General features: G+C 34.9%; 1 protein-coding gene across 2 annotated transcripts in view; it reads right to left on the minus strand.

The window, feature by feature from the left end:
* Positions 1–16,999, minus strand: part of MDGA2 (MAM domain containing glycosylphosphatidylinositol anchor 2) — a 925,908-nt gene that overhangs the window by 259,461 nt on the left and 649,448 nt on the right. For both annotated transcript variants that reach the window (XM_036269191.1, XM_036269200.1), the window contains one exon: positions 12,258–12,587. In XM_036269191.1, the coding sequence (XP_036125084.1) occupies positions 12,258–12,587 (330 nt within the window). The remainder of the gene's footprint in view (positions 1–12,257; positions 12,588–16,999) is intronic.

Raw genomic sequence — 16,999 nt, forward strand, 5'->3', positions numbered from 1 at the left:
ATTTATAAATCATTTTGAAATGTCTTACAAAGTAGAAATTTGGGTATTTGGCCAATAATCTTTTATTTAAAACTAGATATTTAGAATTCATAAATATCCGAAACTGTGCCATGAAAATCTTAATTGTAATGATTTTCTAAATTTAGTTAATCTTTTTCTTAACCTCATTGATATCACAAAATGAAGAATGAAAAATTAAGTCTATGAAAATTAATGAGGTCAATTTAATATTAAGATGTATTCATTTGAAAGCCGATTTTGTACTAATGGTGGTTCTAATTTATATTTTAGAGCACTTGAACAAAATAGCTTTGATTTAAGACATTCCAAACTGTACGATTAAACTTAGATATTATGAACAAATTAAATCCTTATAATAATCATTCTATTTACTGTTAGAAAAACTAGGACAACAGATTTGGCTACTACGTGGAGCAAAATGGTGTTCAAACTGTTATTCTATGGAGCTAGTCTTCATGGCTACTTCTATTTATTTCTGTGTTCTTCAATTGATAGTGGTAGATTGTAGTTTCATCTTTAAACACAAAAATTGGATGTATTATCCTAATTACATAAGTAGTAAATGTAACAACACTTCCTACACCTCCGTCTTCTCCTCTAGTCATAAGATCCAGACAGAGAGAGGAAAGGAGAGGGAGTGAGTGAGAGAAACATAAATATCTTGTTCGACTTATTTATGCATCACTGGTTGCTTCTTGTATGTGCCTGACCAGGGATTGAACCTGAAACCTAAGTGTATCAGGATGATGCTCTAACCAGCTGAGCTACCCAGCCAGGGTGAGTATAATCCTTTTTTTAAAAAAAAATTTTTCTTTTTTTAAAATATGTTTTTATTGATTTTTTAGAGAGAGATAGAAACCAACTTGAGAGAGCAACATCGATTTTCTGCCTCTTGCACACCCCCTACTGGGCATTGAGCTGGCAACACGGGCATGTGCCCTGACTAGGAATTGAACCAGGACCTCTCAGTCCATGGGATGAGGCTCAATCCACTGAGCCACACCGGCCTGGTGAGTATAGTCCATTCTTAACTACAAATTTGATGCGACACATTTATCCTTCATTTTAATGAATATGTATGTCATGAGTCTTTCTTTAACTCTAGTGAACTCTTGCTAGTTATTATAATTTTAAATGCAAATTATGGAACTAATAATATTCATTTCTCATTAGATTCGAGAAATCTATATTCATTTAAGTTCAAATAGTTTCTATATCCTTGTTGCCTGCATTTATAAAAGGATGAAAGTATAGGGAGCATAAATCATGTATCCTTTCCTATTTCTCATTGATCTGTTCTGAATTCAATCTTGGAATTTCAAAATGTTTAACTCTGCCTAGTGGAAAAAATCCTCAATACATGAGGCAGTAATTAGACAATAGCTAATTAACCACTGTTAAACTATCACTTGCAAGGTAGGACCTTGGTTTTAATATTTGTGTTAAAATAACTGTTGGATATTTGAAGATGATAATTGAAAGAAAATTAAAAATCCATTATTATTTTCATAATTACATAGATTCAATTGTATGTGAAAAAATTCAAATATATAAACATGATTAATATTTATTGAACTATTATAAAAACAGAGAATTAATTTAATGCAGCAAATCTTTGCATTAATGCTCTCCCAAAAAATAAGTGGTAAAATATGTATATAATTTCTGCTTCTCAAAACAACATAACTTACTGACAAGGCTAATTAAAAATGTTTCAGATATTCCCTCTCACTCCTTTAAATAATCTCTTTGAAAAGTAATGAGTATAATTGCTACTTTCTGTAAACCTCTCCTCTTTTCTTTCTTTTATTCTTTCTCCTTTCCACCCTCCTTCTCGCCCTCCCACCCTCCTTCAATCGTCAGTCCTTTCACTTGAAGGAAAATAAGAGCTCACTGCCATTATCAAATCCATGCATCAATATTACAGTATCTAGGACAAATATACTCCTTCACATGCCTCCTGATGAACAGGTACTGAAGGCCCTAAAGGCGCTATACATTTTGGCAGTTTTCACTGGATAGCCTGTCTTTCCACAGAAGTTTGCAGCTCTTCTTTCTTGACTGTCATTGAGCATTCCTTTTCCATTGTCTTCATCATATCTTCCTTTTTCCACCATCTCCTTGGACATTTTTTTTTTGTTTCATATCCTCTTCTTGAATAGGTTCACCTATCTCTAATTAATGCAATTACTTGTGAAGTCCATGTTTTACTTTTGACCTTTCTCCTAGTCATCAAACCCAGTTTTCGAATTAGTCACCAAAATCAAAAGGATGTCTTACAAGCCCTCAGCTGTAACTAATGCCAAAGCAATATGTCTCCTCAGACTTCTTCCACTCCTAAAATCCCTCACTCAGAATGTGTGGCATTACCATATTTTAAACAATAAAGTATAACATTTTGGAATAATAAAAGCACAGCATACTTTGAAATAAATTGAAGAACTCATCTATGCAAATAGTTTTCAACTCTGTGCATTTAATACTGTGTGCACATGTATATGTGTGTAAATTTGAGTAGACCTTTTATCCACATATAATCTTAGCTAGAAGTCCTAGATCTATGTTTACCTCTGATGTTGGAAGGGGAAAAGAGGAAAAATTCTCAACTGATCATCTACCTTCCCCCAGCAGTTCAATGGCCCTTGAGAATATTAAAAATAAAAAATAAATAAATCTCTAGTTGTCATTGAAATAGCATTTGGAAATCAGTTACCCAGCTGATCCCTTTATTCCATAGATGAAAAGTTTTGAGGTCCAGTCGGACCCAAGATCTTAAAACTATTAAGTGGTAAATCTGGGCCTGGACCCAAGTCCAGGGCTCTACACCACATTAAGCTGCCCAACGTCAGTGAGGCTGTTTCTTAAGTTGACTTATGAGCTTGATCACTGACTTCTCTGCCCCTTAATGGGAGAGGCTATGAGAGCGACTCAGCCCCTCACCTGATTCATATCAATCTCTTTGGCTGAATAAATTGTTTCCCTCCCCCCAAAAAGCTTGTGTTGCTTTTTTCCATTCCATTTCCAGAAACTCTTCCTTAAAAATACCCCAAAGCTGTAGTGGAGAGATAAGGAATCTAAGATGCAAAGTGGTGAAACAACTTCAGATGAAGTTCAAGTGAGTCTCATGCTTTTGTTATTAGTTAAGTCTTGTGTAACTTTTCCTCTCTTACCTGATTCATCCATAAAGTATTGCTTATCCTCACTGCCTTACTACTTCCTAATAAAACTTTTCTGCTTTCTCTCTCACATTATTTCTAAATGAACACCTCCTGACAATACAAACAGAGGTAATCTACAGAGTTAGAAAAACAGAGGAAAATTTTTCTTTGCCCAATTGATGGACTATGAAGGCTCTGGAATGTCTTCTGAAACTCTCTTTATTTCTCCATCATTCTTCCTCTGTCTGCTTGGAACTCTGCATATTCATCTAACAACAAGGCCCTCCAATACACCAATATGATCATACTGCTCCCTTGATAGAATTAGTAATTGGTTATTCTTGATTATGTGGATGAAATGTAAATACATTCATTTTTTTCTAAGACCTAGTGCCATACAATTCTCACTTTAAATCCTACTCAGATGCTCTCTGCCCTATGGAACACATTCTGACTAGATTCAGTAATTTCATCCTATTTGCTTCTGTGACACTCAGACAGTTTATAGGTCAATACTAGACTTTAGCTAGTATTCAAGTTGTTCAAGAGTATTCATTCCAACAGGAATATAAAATCCATTGGGAATTAAGTCTTACACATTTTCATTTCTTTCTATATCACCTTTCATGTAGTGGTTGTTGAATAAACATTTTCTGTAAATTGAATGTGCTCTATATTTCATGAATTAACACCAGGATTGGGGAGCGGGCGGCTATACTAATTTCCCTCTGCTACAGAAGGACTCTTGGCATTATTCTTACTTGCACTGTCACTTAGCCTTGTCTCTCAAATTTAAATTACAACCCTCAATCTTCCTCCACAAAGGATAGCTTCTTTAGGACTGAGAGCTTGTGAAATAAAGATTAGATATACCAAATAAAAGGTAAAAAACGCCAGTGATGTGATATATAAACACTGTGTTTATTTCTCAGGGTGGATTTTCTCTTTCTTAGGAAAACCAGAAATCTCAGGTCTTTGTAAACTGCTCCTATCTGATCCATCACACCTTTATTTTGTGAAATCTGAGCAAGTTCACTCTTAGTCACTTAGCACCTTCTCATGTGGCACTAGTTGAACCTTCTGAAAGTATCTTTACCCTAAAAACATTCAGGCATAAATATTTGACTATTTGAATGGTTGATAGCAAAGACAACAGGGAACAGAAGAAGCTCCAAACATCACCATCTCCATTGATGCTGCCTGAATCTAAATGATAACAATAATAATAACAAACAATGATATTTGACATGAACAATTGACATTTCTCAAACTTAAGTATCAGTGTAAGCACCTTTAGGAAACTTTGCTAATTCTACCATTTTTCTTTTATTATTTTAAATAATCTGAATAAAAATTATATTTCTTATTCAAACACAGATTCCAGACAAGTCCCCTAGCCACTCCCAACATTTCCAGACTGTTTACATGTCTCCTTTGTAGAAAGTCTTTGCCAGCCACTGAACAATGTTGCAAAACTAACACAAGTGAGTAGAAGACAGAATTGCAAATTATTAAATATTTTTTAAAAATAAAAACATTTAACTTAAGGACTAAAACCTATTTTCAGTCCGACAATGTTAAGCATAAAATATTCCTAGTAAACTTTTATATAACTTAGAATTTATATAACCATGCCTACCGTACAGGCTAACATTAATTCCTTCTTTTACTGAAAGCACAAATGAAAGGAATTAGGTATCTCTACAAGTATGCACAGCCCAGTAATTCTTTAGGGAACATTCTGTGTACATGGTCAATAAAACAGTATTTTGCAGTTTAGTGTCTCTCTGGGAAATTTACTAAGCACAGTAGCAATTTAAGGCTCTAAGGACCGTGGTGAAGATGACTGCCAGCCCCATTTAGTGCAGGTCCCAAAGCCGTAGGTGAGGAGAAAGCCTATGAACAGAAAGTGGGAAAGGCTGGAGAAGAAATAACTCACTGTTTCTTAAGGTTATGGTCTCCCTACTGGCACACTCGAAAATCATTATACTTCTTCCTGGCCCATATCAAGGACAGATATAGTATCTCTTCAATAAGCACAGAACTCAACTGAGAGAGAAGTTTCAGCACTCAGAGGAAATTTAATCTGTATAAACTAATCCTGCCTGAGGCCGTAGCCAATCAGCCATTCAGGAAAGGGGAAAATGACTCCATAATCAGGAGATGCTCAAGTTCAGAGTGCATCTCAGGTTTTTAAAGTTGTGTTTTTTCATTGTCTCCTCAGCCATTCAATTTCAAATACAGACAGAGTGGGCAAAACTGGGTTTACAGTTGTGAGTATGTGACACAGTTTATTCTTGTATTATTTATTATTTATTTGTATTACAACTGTAAACTTAGTTTTGCCTACCACTTTATATAGAAACAGAAATAACAGACAGATGAAAGAGTTCACAAACAGAATAGAGATAGCAGAAGAAAATCTGATATGTTAGGAATGAGACTTTAGCAATTGCAAAGTAATCACAAGAATCCTTGCACCATAATCACCCTCACAGCCAATGGTCAGCTTAACAAGGGGCCCAAAATATACATAAATATGTATATATTTTTTTAATCCTCACCCGAGGATTTTTTTTTAATTTATCTTCAAATAGCGGGGGAGAGGGAGAGAGAAGAAGAGAGAGAGAAACATCAGTGTGAGAGGGACACATTGACTGGTTGCCTCCTGCCCGATCCCTGACCAGGGCCGGGGACAAACCACAACAGAGGTAGGTACCCTTGATCGGAATTGAACTTGCAACTCATTGGTCCACGGGCCGATGCTCTAACAACTGAGTAAAACCAGCCAGGGCAAAATATACATAAATAAATAGGGAATGAGGAAAACCTGAGATTTTTTGCCTCTATTTTGTAGAAAATATATTAATGTTTGTGTAGACAAATAACACTTAGTTATATGTGGGTTTACCTTAACTTCCCAGTAAGTTCATAGAGTTCAGATTGTCATTAATTTATTTCTTAATACGGTTTAAAAGTATAGGTTTATAGTTCAGCACAGTATGGTCTGTGGGCAAATATGGCCCACTGCTTGTTTCAGTAATTAAACATGGACACAGCCAAGTCCATTCATTTTATTGTCTGTGGAAAGTTTCCTACTATAATAGCAAAGTAGGATAGTTGGTGACAGAAACCACATAGCCTGCGAAGCTGAAAATATTTAGTATCTGGCCCTTTACAGATCGCTGACCTCTGTTCTCCATCATTAAACTGGAGGTCTTGGATTTAATCTTACAATTTTGGAGTCAAGGAGAAAATGATCTTTTCTGTGTCAGTTACTCAAGAACCAATTTCCTACCTTTTACTGCATAGAAGCTTTTCCTGATCAAAACACTGTCAGGTCTTACATGTGTTAATCTGACTTAGGACTTCCCCTTACATAAAACTACCTGTCATTCACCATAGTCATTCTATAGACTTAAGTTTTAGCAGAATTTCATGAGTTTCTAATCTTCCTTAACCAGAAAAGGGAATATAATTAAACCCAATGACATAGACCTAATCATTTGTCTTTTATCTTCTTGTTTATTACATATTCGTATTAGTTGTGTACCATAGCCCTATGTTATCAAGAACTTTCATTTCACAGATTTGAATACCTTTGGACCAATGAGTCCCAGGTTCAATTCCAGCCAAGGGCACATAACTCGGTTGCAGTTCGTCCCCAGCCCTGAGGGAGGCAACCAATCAATGTGTCCTTCTTACGTCAATGTTCCTCTCTCTCTCCCTTTTTCTTCCTCTCTCTCTACCTGAAGATAAATAGAAAAATATCCTCAGGTGAGAATTAAAAAGGAAGAAAGGAAGAAAGGAAGAAAGGAAGAAAGAGAGAGAGAGAGAGAGAAGAGAGAAGAGAGAGGAGAGAGAGAAGAAAGAAAGAAAGAAAGAAAGAAAGAAAGAAAGAAAGAAAGAAAGAAAGAAAGAAAGAAAGAAAGAAGGAAAGAAAGAAAGAAAGAAAATTTTAAACTAATTTTCTCAATTGGTCACCTCCATGCACCAATACTTATGTTGATACCTCTAGTTTAATCCCCCAAATCTTGCTTGCTTTTCTGCTATATAAAACACTATGTCAGCTGTTAGAGTGTCGGAGGTTAGAGTGTTGGCCTGCAGTCCAGAGAGTCCCGGGTTTGGCTCCCACTAAGGGCATGTACCTGGGTTTCGGTTTGTCCCCCGCCCAGTTGTGGTCGTGTGGGTGGCAACCACTGGATGTGTCTCTCTCATGTCGATGTTCCTCTCTTTCTCTTCCTCTCTCCCTCCCACTCTGTGTGAAGATAAATGCAAAAGTGTCCTCCGGTGAGGATTAAAAAAAATAAAAATAAAAATAAAACACTGTGTACTCCAACAAGGTAAGAAAAGATCATCACCTTGGTATTGAGTCCTCTGCTATGTCTGCCCACCAGACGTCTCACTACAGGAATTCCACTGATCACCGGTCTCAGTGTTTAGATCTTTTAGACATGATGCAGATGCTTCTGAGCTGACTGGAAATACATGTTTGTCAGGTCACACGAAGGAATACATGCAAGCTAATATGCACCACGGACTCGACCATGAAAAACCACAGGAGGAAGGAATGGAATATTTTTCAGCAAGCCTTCTGAAAATTAAATAATCTGTTGTAACAGTTCTATTTATGTAAATGAATAACAACCAAGTGACATTGTTTTAAAAGTTGATTTTTCACTTTTGCCAAAACTTTAGGTTAAAAATTTACATGCATGTTTCAGCAAGTATGTGAAAAAATTTCATTTTATAAAATTGAATTGTAACAATTAAAGTTCCAGTATACTTAATTTTTAATTGATAAATTTACAATTACTACAAAATTTTTAAATTACTTGCAGTCTAACCATAGCTTCAGTAATGTTATTGAAAAAAATGGAAATAAACCAATATAACTTGATTATATTAATATTAACTAATATTAATCCTACAGTAAAAGCAAAAAATACAGAATCATGTAATAGCCATGCGAGTTTCTTCATCTTATATATTTTCCCTCAGGGACCCTCTCTCTACCTACACTATCACAGTGCTTCTTCTGTCAAGATTTAACTCAAATGTCATTTTTCTGTGAAAATTTCCTGTAACCACATTAACAAAAGCGTTCACAATTCTACAAAAATATGATGAAACTTTAGGTACAGTTTCCATCCCATTATATATGGTGCCTTATTTCCAAGTCATCTGACAACTAAGTAATTTGACAACTTAGATCATAAGCTCCTTAAGGGCAAGGCTGTTTGTCTGTCACCATACGACACAGCCAAATACAGAGCAGTAACACAGTAAAGAATCGACAGATGTAAATTTTTAAATGACAAGGCAATACATGCTCACAATAAACAACTTAAATGATTACAGACTTAGTAGGAAAACTGTTTCTATTGTTGAATTAATGTGAAAACAAGGAATCTACCATCACACGTATCATAGTTTTTATTATTCGATCAAATGAATGAGGCAAACTCGCAAATAGACTCTTTCTTTAAAGTTTTTCTAAAATCAAATCATTGTTTTTAAGATTATGCAAACTAGTAATTATGCAAACTAGGATTTACCTTTCTAATATATTTTATATTTCAATTTTAAAAGTTCTCAAAACATATCTAGAGATGTGACTTGTCATTTAAGAAAATGCTTTACAAACTGTATTAGGCAAGGAGCCCCTTCTAGTACCAGATCCTCATCTTACTAAGTTCCATGTAGGTCTCTTAAAACAGCAACAATTAAGAATCAATGTATGATTTTGTATGGAAAATAGTTCATAAATTTTTTTAGCGTTTCAAATATCACCTTAAAATAGCTTACATTTAGCATAAAGAAAATGTTTAAGACCTAAGAAAACCTCTGACCTCTTGTCAATTCTAAATTCCCTAAAATAATAATAGTAATAACACTAGCAACATCCAGAATTTAAGAGGGACCCACATTTTACTTGTGTCTTCTCAGAAGTGCTCATTCTTCTCTTTAACTTCATTCACCTAATTTGGGGGAATTTCTCCTGCATCCTACATGGTTTATAGAATTGATATAGTCTAGGATTTTTCTCCATGCTATGTAGCATGCTCATTCCCTCTGTTCAAACTGTGTCTCCAGGAATATCTCTATATTTCACATTGAAGTACTATTTTAAGTGTAGTCTTCCATTATGTGGGGATAAAAATACCCATACTCAGGTATTTCACTCTACTGTAAGCCAACGGGAACGCCAAAGCCTGTTTTAGTAAGAAGGTAGACTATGTCATCCCTTCAGGGATTTATCCTTTAGGTTATGCACCATCTTCTCCAGGACTCTCTATCAACACAGTCCTCATGAGCATGCCATCTGTGCAGCCACTCTTGCAAGGGCCCTTTGCTTGGCTTAATGCTTTCACGTTGCCATTGTGAAATTCTTAGCAGTTCTGAACAAGGGACCCAATTTTTTTAATTTTAAGAAATATGTTTTTATTCATTTTTTTTTTTTTTTTAGAGAGAGAAACATCAATGTGAGAGAGACACATCCATCGGCTGCCTCTTGCACACCTTCTACTGGGGATCAAGCCCGCAACCCAGGCATGTACCCTAACAGGAAATAGAACCGGGACCTCTCAGCCCACTTAGTCACACCAGCCTGGCAAGGGACCCAGTTTTTATTTTCACTGGACACCACAAATTATGGAGCATGTACCCTAACAGGAAATAGAACCGGGACCTCTCAGCCCACTTAGTCACACCAGCCTGGCAAGGGACCCAGTTTTTATTTTCACTGGACACCACAAATTATGGAGCCACACCTGCTGCTGAGAGTGAGAACACAGAAATCACTGTATCAACTGGTCTACTGAAGAACTTCTTCCAGTCAGTGGGAAATTACTAGAGCAAGAACAGAGACATCAAATGCCCATTTTGCAGAGGTAATAGAAGGAGGAAAGAAAACTTGAAAAGAAAGTTATATGCACAAATCAGCTCAACTCTTTAGTCAATAACTATTTACTGAGTACCTACTAAGTGCCATGTTTTGTGTCAGATACTGAGATTATAACTAACAGTACTGTGAAGTCCCTGATTTATGAAAGCTTTCGCTCTAGAAAGGAGACAGACAATACCCAGGTCTGTCTGTGGTGGTTGAGTGGGGACAGCAAAGGGGAGTGTTTTGGAGCAGACTCAATATAGCTATTTTATCTTAGTGTTGTTACCTTGGTAACCAAACAAAATGATAAGTTAACGAACTTTAATTGTTACAAGTAAACTTGTATTATTAAAAGGTATTTCTTGAGTATTTTTTGCTTTTATAATTATCGTTTATCATTTTCCTTTTAGAAATTTTGAAAATTTCATGAGTCACCACTGGTTACTTCTCCACTTTGTCATTTATAATGCACAGTTTCCAAAAAGCAATATGACATATATTTAGGAATGAATGTTAGGTCTCATTTTTGTGAGTAATTATATAACGCTCCTTTCTTCTCTCTACCCTGTACTCCCTCTTGTATATAACTGTATATGAACTGTTTTTCCATCAGCCAAGTCTGGCTAGATAGGGGCTAGGTTTGTGTCACTGGTTCAGAAAAAGTAATAAAGCAAGGCAAACAACCAACCATACAAAGCGATGCCTGTAAGTGTAGAAGTAAGCGTAGATCTGTTCTGGAAAACTGACCCTCATAAACAAGTACAATGATCTTGGATCTTACAAAATGATTCTTACTCTCACAGGAAATATCATATGTGAGATGTCACTTGGGACATTGACTTAGGCAATTAATGGATATTTGTTGACTTAATGAATACATACAAATGACAACTGACTGAACATATCAGTAGCTTTCTATTAGATATCTTACACTGAGTCCATCTCTTAGTGCTAGCACCAATTTTGGAATAGAGGTTAGATAAAGAAAAATAGTTGTTGTTGTTGTTATTTATCTAGGAAAAGACATCAGTCCAAAAAAAAAAATTCTGTCACCCTGACTACCTTTTAAATTATGTGCCTGATAAAAATAGAATATCCTTTAGAAATAATGCGAGTGGTGAAAAGTAAGAACATTTGGTTAGCCTGAAGTATGGACATATATTCCTCAAGGAATACAATCAATCCAATGTGCACTGCAATTTGGAATCATGAGAAGACAAGAAAATCACAGGCCAGTCTATTAACACACAAGAGTCAAAAAACTTCCTGGCTGAGAAAGAAAAGTTGACTATTTAAATTTCCTCAAAACAGAGTATGTCTGCTAACTACATTTGTGCTCTGTTTTCAATACATAACATTCACCCGAAGATTATATAAAAATCTTAAAATTCAATATGGTAATGGACTAGCAAAACAAACAAAGCTACTACTTTGGAGTTCTCCAAACACATACTGACTGCAGTTCATGGAATCAAAGGCTCTCAAACACCCTGAGTTAAGTTAATGTGTCCTGTATACAAAGCTCTTTAATTTTTCTCATGTGCTGATGTGCATTTAATTGAGAGAAAGCTGATAATATGTTTCCATTTTCAACCCAAAAGAAGAAGTTTCACTCCAGTATATTTTTATATTTAAGCATTCTCAGTGTGAAGAGATTCTATCGTAAGGTTCTCCAAAACGTCACATCTGGTTACCGCTTTAACATCTTTATTACTGTCTTTTGTTGGTGGAAAATACATTTCTTATATATTTTGTATTTGAGTACTTTTAAATGTTCTCTCAGTATTTTCTTCTTAAGACCAAAGAGTTTCTGTTTGTTTAAAATGTATGAAAATTGTTTTAAGTCAGTAGACATTTCTAACATTTTATTTATATAATTTTAGGATGTCAAAAGGTTTTCTAATTAATAAAATAAAACAAACAAAAGGCTACTATTTAACCTAGAAGCTTACATTTATCGAAATCAATGCTATTAATTTTATTTGCACTATTTCTGTAAAATTTCTTGTAAATCTAAATCAAAATAGAACTAACAATGATATTTATTGCACATTCAGAAGGTTAGAATTTGTTTTTAGGAAACATTTAAAAAATAAGAATGTTCTTAAGTTGTCTGAAGACTATATTGTATGCTAAATGTAAGGAAATCATCTCAGAGTGCACATCTTTTGTATCATACATATGCTTACCTGTGCTGCTGGATATATTAACATCAATACTGATGTCAGATATTCCTCCTCCCTTCAGAGATGCCACACATGTGTATGTCCCAAAATCCGTGAATTTTAAATCAATGATGTCCAAGTTTGTTGTTCCTGGAGACACATCTGGATCCGTCTGTGTAATAACCATCCGCTCAGAGCTTCTTAGTGGACGACCATTTTTAAACCAACTAAATGTTAACTCTTCAGAAGGAACAGCTTCTACTTGACAAGATATTTTCACCTCACGCCCAATCTGGATGTTGTCATCTTTGTGATAAGGATCTGGTGTGATCCAAAATCGTCCCCTTTTTAATGCTAGAACACAAAAATTCCATAAGTAGTGTTACTTTCACAATGTTAGGGATTTCATTCACTCTAGGTAATCATCTCAGGGCTGAAATAAAGTAAAACAAAACCAAATAAAATGTATATATGTCTCTTGATTATTTCCAAGTAGTGTGCATATCAATAAACCTCATTTAGGTAATCTAAAAGTAATCTAAAGACCTAAGTCACTTTGAGGCTCTAAATGACTAATTTTTATCAATTAGATAATATTTCCAGTGATATAAAAATGTTTTAAATCTATATATAATACTTAAACATTGTCGCTGTTGAATTTTGAACAATATAACTTGTTTATATAAAGTTATTAATAATAATATAATCAAAAATATAATCACATAGTGATAATAATAAAGTTAAAATAATAATATAATGATAAGCCCATCCCTTTTTTATGTCATCTCTCAATTATGGCACTTCTTTAACGACTAAAGTATTGTACAAATGTCATATTAAAGAAAGCTCTTCTAAGGTTGAATCTACATGCAGACCGAAACTAGCGTTGTAGGAGTTGAGTCAGTTCACATCATGAGGCATTTCATATACTAAAATAACCTGAGCAAAAAAAGAATGGTTTTCAAAACATTGCTGTCACTGCTCTGTTCCACCATACGTACCTGTTTCTTGCTGAAGCTGTTTCCTGAGCTCTCTTGTGCATGTGACCAAAAGACCCTCTTGGCAGGTGGCTTGGAAAGCCTGCGGTGTTGGCATCCCAACAGCAGAGCTTTCTGGGGCTAATTTCAGTGCTCTTCCCAGAGCCTGGGGCGTAGTGATGACTACCAGAGGCTTCTGGGAAGCACCTATTGGTTTCCTAAGGGCTTTGGTTCTGAACTTTTAACTGTACCATGGGACTCAATAAGGAACGGAGTGTGCTCCTTTTTATGGCAGTGATTCTCATGCACACACTTTTCTCTTTTTCTCAACATCCTACCACATTCCCTCTCTCTTAACACCATCACCTCTACATGATGATAAGAAGCATATGCAATGAGACATTGTTACCAGAATAAAAATTGTTTATTCACTTTTACAACTAAATCTAAATATATTAATGACAATGGCAAACAGGATGTGAATTTAGAGAAACTGTAGGCCCTGCAGGCCCTCTAATTGCATTTTGAGTTATCGGTCCTGAATTTAACCTGATTTTCCTCAGCTGATCCAAAAGAGGCCCAGAAGCACCACTGAAATCTACAAAACTATAAAAGAATGTATGAGAGATTAATGTGTTTTTTAAATCTTAGACATTTTTGCTTTAAACCTTACTTATTCTAGAGCCCCAAATATTTTCTTGCTTTCTTGTTTGCATCTTAGTGAGGAGAAATAAACAAACATCAAAAACAACGTTTGTTCATTTCTTTTTGTTCAAAAAATATTTATAGGGTTTCTGTTCAGAATTAGACACCAGGCAAGACACTTCTTACATGAGATGAACAAAACAGCCATAACCCTGACCCTCATATATTGCAAATTGTGTACTCACAGATTATAGGCCAATTCATCCACCTAAAACTTATAATACTATGTCAAGAAAAAACACATACTGCATAGATGTGAAATGTTTTATACGTTTGAATCTCAGAGAATTCGGCAAAATATTCTTTACAAAATGCACAAAACTTCAATCTTAATGAAAACACCAAAAGAAAAATATTTAAACCACATTCTCATATTGTTTCCACAATAAAATGCAATTTATGAACCTTAGTTGTTCCTAACCACGTCTTTCTCAGTACATGACTCTAGGATAAAATTAGGAGAAATTATAGCATTATATTACCTACAGTCATATATTTATATTTTAATAGGCACTAAAATATATGCCTTTTAGTAGAAAGGGAAATGTGCTAAAAATATCTATATCTGGCTACCACATGTGGTATATAATATCGTGCATATATAATACAAATGTAATTGAAGTTCTATAGTGCATAGATTATCCTTTTCCTTTTTTTATTGATTTTAGAGAAAGGAAGGGTGAGAGAGAGAGAGAGGAACATGGATGTGAGAGAGAAACATTGATCAGTTGCCTCCCACACATGGCCCAACCTGGGGAATCAAACCTGCAACCTGAGGATGTGCCCTGACTGGGAATCAAATGCACCACCTTTTGGTGTACAGAATGATGCTTTAACCAACTGAATCACACTGGCCAGGGCAGAATATTCTTTCTTTTATAAATAGATCTAAAAATAATATTTTAAGGAGAATTTATTTTGTTTAGCCTTTATTTTAGTTAGCATTATATCATTTAAATGAAAGTTTCTTATAATTTGGTAAGAATTTTCCTTATCTTGTTTCTACAGAGAAATTATAGACCCAATTAAAAATTTTAAGCAAACAATTCACTATTTTTAAATTTTAAAAATACACGTATACATTAATTAAATAATAGTTTCATATATGGGTCCATTCAGAATAAATTTAATTCCAAAGTTGTGTGTTGGCAGAACTTATATATGCATGTATGCGTAACCATGGACATAGACAACAATGCTGGGGATGGAGGTCACGGGGTGGGATCAGGAGGAGGAAGTCAATGGGGGGGGGGGGGAAGGTAAACATCTGTAACAAAAATAAATTAAAAAAATACAGTTATACAGAAAAATGAAAATAAAAAAGTAAAAATTAAAAATAAAGCAAAGCTATGTGTTGGCTGCCATGTGCCTATGCAACAAAAGTCCCTGATGTTTCAGTCAGTGATTAACACTGATTTGCAAAGCCGTTATGTTTTCTAGCTCCATCTTCTGCATAGTGACATAGTAAAGTGATACTGACATTGAGAAACATGCAAACTCATCAGACAAATTAGGTTTAAACTGTTAAACAATTCAAAACTGATAAAAACATAAAATCAATATCTATATGTTGTGTTATGAACTGTTTTATTCATAAAAAATAATTGAAAATTTAAAGTAAAAATATTAAAATTTAAAAATTTAATACTCAATTAGTAAATAGATTAAATATAATATATAATCATATATTTTATAGAAAGCAATATAATCCAGTGAGCTTTTAAGAATGAACTCAGTCTGGCCAGTGTGGCTTAGTGGACTGAGCGTTGTCCCATGGACTGAGAGGCTCTGGTTCAGTTCCTGGTCAGGGTGTGTGCGGGAGGCAGCCTGTTGATGTATCTCTCTCACATCAATGTTTCTATCTCTCTCTCTCCCTACCTTTCTCTCTCTCACTAAAAAAAAAAAAAAAAAAAAAAACAAAAAAAATTGATTAAAAACATTTATACAAAAAAAAGAATACTCATTTGTTGATCTCAGTGTCAGACAATTTTACAATTTGGCCAAAGTGAATCACATTCATCTGTCAAATGACAGATTATAAAAGGGAAGAGGGACAACTCAGTCCTGAATAGTGTGCTCAAGTCAAGGAATCTCAGAATAAAGTAGCATGGACCATTTGACTAGAGTACCATCTCTTCTAGAAGTGTGTTTTACGTTATCCCATAATAAAATATCTGACTTTGCATACAGAACAGAAATGTTCTAGGGGGAAAAAAAAGTGTGTGTGTGTGTGTGTGTGTGTGTGTATAGCCATCTTAATAACAGAGGGTAGCTACATTTATTTGATTTTTTTTTTTTTTAATCAGAAAACTAAGAGCACAGCTCTGTAAACTAGGCACAGGTACATTAAGAACTTGAAACATGCCCTGGCCTGTTTGGCTCAGCAGTAGAGTGTCATCCTGCAGACCAATGAGTCCCGGGTTCAATTCCAGCCAAGGTCATGTACCTAGGTTGTGGTTTGTTCCTGGCCCTGGTTGGTGTCGTGCGGGTGGCAACCAGTCGATGTGTCCATCTCATGTCAATATTTCTCTCTCTCTCTCTTTCTCTCCCTCTCTCTCTCTACCTGAAGACAAATAGAAAAATATCCTTGGGTGAGGATGAAAAAACAACAACAACAACAACAACAACTTGAAACATAATATTAGTTTTTCATTTATATGTGATCCAATATGGGCAATCTAATTTTTATAGGTCAAGCGCATCAATTATAAAAATAGAAGGTGATAGTATTGGACTCCCTCTGCGACCCATTGTGAGAAATAGCATATTAGCATTAGTATAAAGCTTTGAAAATATAAAGTGTTTAATATAGTTAATCAACTGGGAAGCAGGTTCCTTCATTTATAATTAAACACTCTATTTTTCGGTGAACACTTTAGAGTAGTTCATGCAATGTTAATTTAAAGTCATTTCCTGCTACCAGTTAAGATTTCAAATGTTTCAAATCAATCTGCGATTAGTACCAAAGTATAACAGAGGTCCAATAGTGCATAACAAGACTATAGAACTAAAGAAATGCTATAGAAAAAGAGGAGAAATCCCTTTCCCCAAATGCAATTTCTTAGTCTGAATATTGAAAATCCC

This window comes from Molossus molossus, unplaced genomic scaffold (genome assembly GCF_014108415.1).
Source record: "Molossus molossus isolate mMolMol1 unplaced genomic scaffold, mMolMol1.p scaffold_m16_p_1, whole genome shotgun sequence".
Lineage (NCBI taxonomy): Eukaryota > Metazoa > Chordata > Mammalia > Chiroptera > Molossidae > Molossus > Molossus molossus.